This window comes from Triticum aestivum, chromosome 1D, assembly GCF_018294505.1.
Source record: "Triticum aestivum cultivar Chinese Spring chromosome 1D, IWGSC CS RefSeq v2.1, whole genome shotgun sequence".
In the NCBI taxonomy this organism is placed as follows: Eukaryota; Viridiplantae; Streptophyta; class Magnoliopsida; order Poales; family Poaceae; genus Triticum; species Triticum aestivum.
Genome location: NC_057796.1, coordinates 713070 through 723118, shown reverse-complemented (window position 1 = coordinate 723118; position 10049 = coordinate 713070). Strand labels below are relative to the sequence as shown.

The 10049-nt window shown below is 46.0% G+C and overlaps 1 protein-coding gene across 1 annotated transcript; it reads right to left on the bottom strand.

The window, feature by feature from the left end:
• Positions 1–3093: 3093 nt before the first annotated feature.
• LOC123161822 (disease resistance protein RGA5-like) lies at positions 3094–7709 on the bottom strand. The gene is made up of 3 exons (XM_044579638.1): positions 6874–7709; positions 4625–6564; positions 3094–4527 (listed from the first exon to the last, which is right to left on the bottom strand). Exons 1-2 carry the CDS (start codon positions 7707–7709, stop codon positions 5136–5138), a joined length of 2265 nt encoding a protein of 754 aa, XP_044435573.1. The 3' UTR covers positions 3094–4527; positions 4625–5135.
• Positions 7710–10049: the final 2340 nt, after the last annotated feature.

The following is a 10049-nucleotide window of genomic DNA, read 5'->3' as shown; positions in this document are numbered from 1 at the left end:
TCCATACAACATAGTTGGTACCAACGCAGACAAAAGTATCATACAAGTCACCGACAGGACCTCTTAGTGATGAACTTCAACTCCATGGACATGAGCTCTAGGCTTGTGGAGGAGCAGGGAGAGGAGGAGGGGCGCCGTTCATAGTCTGGTAAATTTCCATAAGTGCATATATGAGGAGGAGGATGGACACGTCAACATTGTTCAAGTTGGTCCATCTGTTGATATTGATTGGTGGATATAATGGCAAATCCTATCTTGGAAGAATACTTATGCCTGTGACGTTGTTCCCGCATGCGACTGTTGTTCCTGTTCAGCCTCACACCTCTCTCTAGCCGCCTGTTCTTCCTGCAACGCAGCCTGCAATATGCCATCATAGTCTCATATAGGTGGCAACGCAACAATGCCAACGCATGAGCATATATGAAAGGTACAAACCTGGAGCCAGGCAATCTCACGCGACTGAGCCCTAGGGCGACTACTTATGGAGGGACTTGAGCTTGCGCTTTGCGCCCGGATCTCAGACAGCTTTCGTTCCAAGGTGGTAACGACCGCACCGTTGCAAAGAGGTGCAGCCACCGTTGTTCCTACCTCCTACCCTCATGACCAACTCCAGATCGAGTGGCTGGGATATAGTTTTAGATTACGCCCTGTTTTGCTCCCGGACAACAGCTTTGTAGAAGTCAAACTTCTCCTTGGCTGACTCGCAGCAAAACCTTGTGCCATCCTTTCCATGATAACGAGGTACCCACGCCTCCAGGATGTCTGACATCACGACCTAGTTGTTCACGCTCCTGCAGGAGAAAGCATCATGATTAATAAACGTAGATACACCTAGAGACAAAAATTGACCTTAGGGTTGTACATACCTTGTTTGTTCGAGAGTTGTCAGGTTGCGACTCCCCTAGAAGTGTACCAGACCCTTCACTTTAAGCCTGTCATTGCCTTTCACAATGTGCTGCACCGGCCACTATGGGTCACACCATATTGTTGCGGGTATTATTTGGCTGCCAGGTGATCTGCCAGATTAGTGTATATGCTAATGTTTAGTGCAGAGACACCAAGTCAGGCAAAGCAAGTTATTTCCTTGGGGCAAAAGTAGAAGGGAAGATTACATCTGGATAAAGCCGTTGTTGGCATTTGTTTCTTCTTCCTTTCTTCTTTGGGCTTGTTGTGCTGCTCGCCCCAGCATCGCGTTTGTACTGTTGGTTGGTGCTTTGGAATACAAAGCGGGGGAAACCATTTTTCGGTAAAGGGTGGCGCAAGTGAGCAAGGCAACTAGTATAAAACTTTTATTATCTGATATGATTAGCGTCCTGGCTGGAATATTTTATTATTTCCATTGTAGGCCAATGAAGCCCTGTACGAGACATGGCATGGGGACATGGCTAGCAGGAAGGTTTTTTCTGTATACAAGGTAACCAACTTAAAGTTGCCAAAACCTATTCGGTTTGGACTTGGAGTCCTGCTCCTAAACGCAAAGTCCTGCGTGCCTTATATACAGGCCTTGGCCGATTGGAAAAAGAGGCACGAATCGATCCTTTTTACAACCTTACGTTACTTTTCCCTTACGTTCTTTTCTTTCCAGCATCTGGCTGACAGCTTCTGCCTAGCCCTAGCAGCCTAGGGTTTGGCTCATCTTTCCTGTTTTGCATTGAAAAACGGTCGGTTTACCTCCACGAAAGTGAGGATTCTGTGGTGCTGTGTGGATCAATTTCGTGCAACAACACATATATCCACGGACGCTGCCCAACATTCGGCTAAGAACCATGGCTCCCTCGCCTACCTAGAGAGAATACATCATATGAATACTAGAAGGAACAAGCGGCTGCTGATGCAAGTAGTAGCAATAAGTGATATTACTTACCACCGACAAGTACTCCGCTTTGTCCATATTCGTCTTGCAAGCAATAAGCTTCATAAGCTTCCTATCCAGATCTAGGGGGTGACACTTAATCAGGCTGGTCACAATGGGCAGGAACATAAGCTAGTAACCTACACACTTCCCTAGACTATGTTACTACCTCCATAGTGGGTAGGAACATGTATGTAGTGTCATGCAACAATGTATTTATTAGGTCATAGACTCATTGTTTCTTGAGTGTGTGATGTTCCGGTAACTTAGCTAGTTACCACAAGAAACTCTCTCTTCATTAAATATGTGCCACATAAGCAAAGTTGCATTGGAGTGTGTGATGTTACTCCTAAGTTCCTGCCCATTGTGACCAGCCTCATGACCCTGCACCACAATGTGTGCTTCTTGTCGGACATGTGGGCCTTGGCAACTTTTTGAACTGTCTTTGCTGCATTTTTCGGGTGCTTAGCCAACAGTAAAGGTGGTCCTACAGCAATTTATATTGCATATAAATAACTACAAAGCGTCAAATATGGACCATTGCAGTGCCAAACACTATTAGAGTAATGGTTTTCCACAATTTCAATTGATGGCGCTCCAATTTTAATCCACACCACCACTATTTTTTTTTCAAATAGTGGTTGTGTTGGCATATTCGATACGCCACCTTTAGAGTGTTCGTGGTGGCGTATGCCATCTTTTCCTTATATGAAGCACAACTATTTTTATCCACCTATATGAAAGCAGAAGAATTCTTCTGCAGCGGTGCACAACAAAAACACTAAATTCAAGAAGCTGACCAGACCTTTACAAGATAATTAATTCATTTAAACATTCGAGACAGATTTGCGCCAGGAAAAGATAAAGAAATGATTGACAGGCTGGACATTCGAGACAGATTTGTAGAGCTACAATCATGGTTGGGTGTTACTACTAATACTCTTTATTTATTTATTTTTCTTCAGTCCAGTAGTCTGCCTAACTTATCACAACATCTTAAATAATCAACCACAAAGGCAGGCCTGTACATGACAATAAAACAGCACCTGCAGTCCTGCACTCAGATAGAAGAAACTAAGGATGCCGTGTGGACTACACATCAAATTCAGGACCAGTCCCTTGCAAGACAGGGGACATTGTACAAGAAGATATCACCCAGTTGTGAACTAATGCATAAATAGTATAGCCAAGTTGCAACTACTCTTCTACCGTGAAAATAAGGAAGCGGCAAAGATACAAAGTTAAATCAAATGGATATGTCACCCGAGTAATGCAGAGCATGTTCACAAATTCAGTAATGCAGAGCATGTTCACACATTCAGTAAGTAAAACAGAGTAGTCTGCTGTAAACACACTCGACTAGCTGGGTACAAGCTAGTGTCAATCAGGTGCAATACAGACACGTACATAAACACATGGACGTCGGTCATCTAGGCTGTACTGTCTGCACTGAATTATTATTAGCAAATCATGCATGATGAAATATTTTTTCCTGAATTCTCCTGCTGCTGCTGAATGACGTCGTTGTCCAGCAAAATCGCTACCGCATTTGCAATGCACTAACTAGTTCTGGGAGCAAAAGCAATTCGAGGAATTTGAATTCGCCATCTGCTGAATCCAACGGTGCCAAACTACAAGAGTAAGAACCAACTCAACAAATTCAGAAGCAGACCAACATCTGTGCGAGTGCAAAAGCATTAACTGAAGAGATTTCTTTTCAGGTTTTTTTTTAACTGAAGAGATCTGCAGAACGCCATACTCGAACACAGAAGAGAGAAGATTGCATGATAATAGACAAAACTAAGAAGATAAGAACATGTATACCTAACTAAATTATGACAAAGAAAAAACAAGATCATAGTAGGAATTAATATTTCTCCGGTTACAGATTCATGTGTTTCTTCATACTGAAATAACAGCGATGTTCCCACATGTAGCGCACAATTCTTAAAAGTCCAACGTATACTAGAACGTACCATGGATTCAAACACCACGAGAAAGCATTAAGCAGGACACAGGGACTCTCCGGGAAGACTTGAACAGACTAGGATAGTGACCACCTTTCTGCCCCCGGAGACGGCGTGCTTGGCGAGCTCGCCGGGGAGGACGAGCCGGACGGAGGCCTGCATCTCGGGGGAGGTGGCACCCATGATGGCGGAGGCGACGGGAGGAGAGAGGGTGGAGCGGAAGTAAGCCAGCTTGACAGGGGAGGAGGAGACGCCCGCATCGTGGCGGCGGCATCGTCGTCGTCGTCTCCGCCTGGTTCTTCTGCCTCATTCCGCAAGGTCCAGATCGAGGGCGCTGGATTCTGCGGGAATTGCGGCCTGGGTTTGGAATTTGCCAGATATTACACAGGTCCAGAATTTGCTCCGAAACAGCTCCAGAACGTCGAAGGGAGGGAATAAGGGGGTGTTTGGTTCCAGGGAATTTTTTGTGTTAGGACTAGAAAAAGTCCCTAGCAAACCAAACAGGGTAGGACTTTTTGCTAAAAGTCCTTAGAAGCACCTCCTTGAGAGTCTTTTTTAAAAAGTCCTAGGGACTAGAAAAAGTCCTAGGACTAAAGAACCAAACACCACCTAACTCTCACACTCGGTTGCACAAGAAGCCAAGCTGCGACCGGAGCTTGACCGGCACACAGGGGATCGTCATTCGTCATTGTCATTGGGGTTAATAATCTAAGAAAAATAAAGCAATCAGCATGTGCATTGTTTGGAGAAATAGAATTAAGCCATAATTTGAGAAATAAAAATAAACCTGAGAGAAAGTACTCACGGGAAGTGAAAAGGGTGGGACGGTTGGGATGGGTGTCCGCTGCATGCCTCAGCACAACATCTGCTTCCTCCTTGCACTTATCTGAAGAGCTGCCTTTCTCAATCCAAAGGTAAACACCGACTTGTTGTACGGAAGGGAGGTGCCCCATGCAGACATCCAGGTCACCGCTGGCAATATCCGACGCTCGGGCTGAGAACCGCAGGATTTCAAGTTTTGGCATAGCTCCTCGAGGAAACATAGATGGCCCCGTGAGAAATTCATGGAAGCGGCACTCTCTCAAACATGGGAATGCATTAGCGCCAATGACGAATGTTTCAACACGAGTGTGCTGAGATTTGTTGACCCAAAGCCAGAGAAAACGAAGAGCGGGAAGCTTCCCGAGGATTTGAATGTCAACTTCCGGCCGCACTCTGTCCACTTCAATACTCATGGAGGAGAGGAGGGGAAACGATGATGAATTAACCCACCTAGGTAATGCGGTGGTGCATCTTTCAAACCGAAGGTACCGAAGCTATGGGGTGGGCACCCAACCATCCCAGCTGACGTCAAACCTTGCATCCCCTAAACAGGAAATTGTTAGACTCTGCATTTTTCGCAGCTTGCCTAGGGACTCCACCAAATAATTACACATGCTCTCATCGTTCTCATTCCAGTAAAGGAGGAGCACTCTCAGCTTGACCAGTTGCCCTAGCTCTTTCACATCCACCAATTTTCCTGCCAGCTCTTCCAGTGACGTCAGGTCCCCAATCCCAGCTGGTAACACTGAATTGGGTGCATTTAGGCATATCAAACGTCTTAGACGGACAACACTTGACGGAATCACTGCTACAGTTATTGCTAAGTCGAGTATCTCCAATAACTGGAGCTTCCCTATTTCCACAGGGAGCTCACGAACAGAAGTTCCTCTTAGCCCCAGATACCTTAGGTGTAATAAATTCTCAATATGCCTGGGATCAATACTGTGGTGATTTCTCCCAAGATCACAACCTTCCAAATCCAATACACGTAAAACTTGAAAGCATGAAATAGTCTGGATTAGATCAGTATTTGTTCTAAAGAGAACAATAGACCTCACTTGTGGCATACTTGTGGCATTGACCCAATGGTTGGTGGGCTCTGACATGCTGTTTTGAAAAGATAATCTGCGACTCTTCCTGTGTGAAATAAGATTGCTTTGGTGAGTACCATCTACTATTGTAGCAAAGTTTTGTTCACTGGACAAGGAACATAATAGATCAAGCACCATATCATGCACACGACAAGCTTCTGCACTGCCTGCAGCATCAACATCTACTGGTTGAATCAAATTTCTATTTGCGAGCTCATTGAAGTAACTCTCTCTGAGCTCAAATAGTCCAGTTTCTTGTTCTCCACCTTGCACAAAGCCTTCGGCTATCCACATCCATATCAACCGGTCTCTCCTTATCTCAAAATCCTCTGGAAATAAACTGAGATATAATAAACAAGTCTTCAAATGAGAAGGTAAATCGTAATAACTAAAGGACAATATTCTCTGCATGTCCTTCGCACTACCACCTTCCGTAAGTCCACGACCAATAGAGCCAAGTATGTTGTCCCAGTGATACTTTGGCTCTATCTGTAGATCTTGACCATTTCTTGCTAAAATACTAGCAATGGTGATGATGGCTAGTGGTACTCCGCCACATTTCTTTAAGATTTCTCTAGATACTAGCTCCAATTCAGCAGGGCAATTACTTCCATGAGGAAATATTCTTTTGTAGAAGAGTCTTTGGGAGTCATCATCAGTAAGAGGATTCATCTGATATATTATATCATCACAAGAAGAGCAACATGCTTTAGAGATGCTGCCTATGCGTGTGGTAGTCATTACTCGACTACCGAGACAGTTGTCAAAGAAAGCACACTTGATAAATTCCCATGCTTCTTCATCCCATATGTCATCGATTACGATGAGGTACCTGTATTTTTAAAGCATTAATTTGCAAATCAACGAATATAAATATGTCTATATATGTTTTGTCCATAAGTCGGCGATAAATTAATTAGGATGTGGCATTGCCAGCTCAAAATTTTTATAAAAAAGATTAATCGGTTAGAAACATATATTGTGCATAATTGGAAGATTCATATAAAACATAAACGTAAGGCCTAAACAGTGTCCATTTAATAGAACCAAAATAAAACTGACTTGGGACACGATATTTACTAACTAGCATTCATGGTCGCCTGGAAAGAATAATGACAATCTTTTGCTGCTACGTACGTACCTCCTATCTTGAAGAAATATTCTCAAGTCATCGAGGAGTTGACCCTCGTCCCTAGCAGCTTCGTTGATGGTTGCATACTTGCTCTTGTCAAGTTCATATAAGAGCTTCTTGAAAATCTTGGTCATGTCAGGATTCTGCGACACGGAAACAAAAGCTACACTATCAAACTCCACTTTGATCTTGTCATAGACTGCTTTGGCGAGAGTTGTCTTGCCCAACCCACCAAATCCAACAATAGACATGGTCCTTAAGTGGTCCTTGGACCTCTCATCACAATCACACAGCTTCTCAGTCAAGTCATCTCTTACGTGATCTATCCCAACGAGCTCAGTGACATCTTTGTACACCGCCTTCAAGCGAGGGTCAATGGCATCACGACTACCATTGGCGTGCGCCTCAATCATATACCTTTGGCGCAACTCGCCCAACTCCTTGGCGAGCCGCTGTGCTTCTTCAATGGCGTCAGAGATCTGATGAAGAGCCTTACCCTTGGTAAAAAGTTTGGTGGTCTTTCTCAGGAACTTCTTGATTCTGTTCCTCATGTTGGTGGAGCCACCGTCATGGCCGTCCTCCTCCCCACGCACGATGAAAGCGTCGACGGCGTCCTCCATGTTGTACGAGAGGTCCCTCACTTTGCCCGCCCAGATGAGGACCTGTTCGTCGAACTGCTCCGGTGGCTTGGCGCCTATCTTGCGTAGAACGGCGTGCATCATCTCCAACTCTGTGATCAGAGACTTGACACCTTTCTTCACGCGTTTCTCCAGGTTGTACTCGTCCACGAGTAGGCTCCGGAGCTTGTTGATCAAGGGGATCAAAGCCCCCGACGCGACATCCATGGCTTGGATGAGGAAGGGTGTGTTTTCTTGCTGTGATGGAGGAATTGGGGGTGCTAATGCTAGATCTGGAGAAACATGGTGGTGATAATGCTAGAGTTGGGGTTCCAGCTAGAGATCTATGGTGGTGGTCCAGCGGTCCATAAGTGTTGTCTTGCTGTTGGGCTGTCGCTTTCTAGTGACAACTCCATCTTTGCATCCGATGCTTTGTTAAAGTGTAATAATATACTAATAAACAGTAATATGGTTTATTATAGTCCAGCATGAGAACTTATTGATTGTATTAAAAAATAGTTTTTAATACAGTACAATCGTAAGCGCTCACATACACACATATACTCAACCCTATAAATGCACGCACACACATTATCCTATATATAAACACCTCCGAGATACTAAGCTGGCACACCATTTTGATATTGACGAATTCGTCATATACGCCTTTGTAACGATGGGAACGTCTACTCTCACTGAACACAAATCGCTGAAAGGCCTGAAATAAATCCAGAAAAAAGGAACCACAAGTGTTAAGTGTAGGACTTGAACCCTGGTATTTTTTTTAACTGACATAAACCTTGGTGTTGGTTCCACCATAAAAAATCTAATCATCTGAGCTACGCTCAGTTTGTGACAATAGGGGCATTGAGCACATCCACCTTCTCCTCCAGGTGGGCGATGATTCGAAGGGCAGAAGCAAAGGGCCCTCGAGGTACTCTCAGCAATCTTCTTTTCCATCTCCATGTCTTAACCAATGGCTGAAAGAGCAAGACTTGGTCACAACTAATTATGCAAATTGCTTTATCCAATTTCTAGTGAAAGCGTTGCCCCCCTCTCGGGCGACACAGGAGGCTTCAACCGCCGTCGCTGAGAGCTCCCCCTGTGACCCACCTCCCCCTCCGCCGCTGCCGGTGGTCGGCGCCGGGCAAAGCCTGTGCATGTGATGGCGGCGCCGGAGGGCATCTCCTCCCTCTCCCTGATCCGTGGGCGGCACCTGTGCCCAATCCGTGGGGTGTGCCCCCTCACCCCAATGGCGCAACAACTCCTGACGTCAGCAGGCTTGCGGCGGTGTGCGCAGGCGCCCAGATCCATGGGTTCTGGTCTCCCGGTGGCGTGGCAGCTCCAGACGGCGACGTGCTCGAGCGGCGGCAGGCTTAGGTGATGGCGTGGGCCGCGTGGTAGTGAATCGCATCGCGCTGGTCGTCGTGGAGGAATCTGGACATGGGGCGGCCACCCCAGTAGGCGTGGCGGCGGTGTCCTTAGCCGGCGGTGCTCGCGGGTGGTGGATGAACGACGTCTTGACTGCATGGGAGGTGAGTTGCCGGTGGATCTCCTACTCACTGCATCTTCTATCTGGTTGCACCTGGTAGCTTGCAGCCTCGGCCGTCGGTCCCGTGAGTTGGCGGGAGTTGGTAGAGGTGGCTTTGGAGCAGAGGAAACTCTAGATGGCCCGAAAGGGATTGACAACCCCTTTAACACGTTGGGTTGCGGGTATTTGTTATTTGTGTGCAGGTGCTGTTTACGTAGTGTTGCGTGGTTCTCCTACTGGTTCGGTAACCTTGGTCTCATCACTAAAGGAAATACCTACCATTGCTGTGCTGCATCATCCCTTCCTCTTTGGGGAAATACCGACATAGATCAAGCCAACATCAGAGGACCGCAAGGGGCTTCACCGAGTTCTTCCTCGCGGCCGGCTACCGCCACCTCCCACGGGGATCTCCAACGATATTCCGCGTCGAGGAGGTCATCCAAAACGGGGTGGTGGTTGCTATCCTTGCCCACTTCACCAACCCCTTCGACGCCTTCTACCTCCTCGGTCGCGTGTTTTGGTGTGCCTGCGAGTTCATCGCCTTCACCACCCACAACATCTTCACGAAGTACAGCAACATCTTCCCCACCGCGTCGTGCATGCACACTCTGCTGTACCCCATCGACAACACCCCGGAGGAGCAGTGAAGGGCGCCTGGAGGAGCGAGGTGGAGAAGGCGTCGGCTATGGTTTAGAACCCTCTATCTTTTTTTCTTTTTTTGAATCTATGTTATGTTATTAAGTTGTAATCGAACTATACGATCGTGCTCTGGGCTTGTTGGCCCTATCTATATTATGTTATTAAGTTTTCTATCTATTCTATTATTAAGTTCTTGCTAGTTTGTACTTTTTGAATTATTGATTGTTTTTTGAGAGATCTCGCTTTGTTCGTGAGCACCTAGTGCATGCATAGCTACACAAGCCACCACCACGTCGTTGAAGCCACAAAGAATTAAGATATGTAGCCACCTAGTGCATGCAACCAAAAATAATAATAAAATATTGTTCAATTTATTTGTCGTAACAGAACGGGCGCAA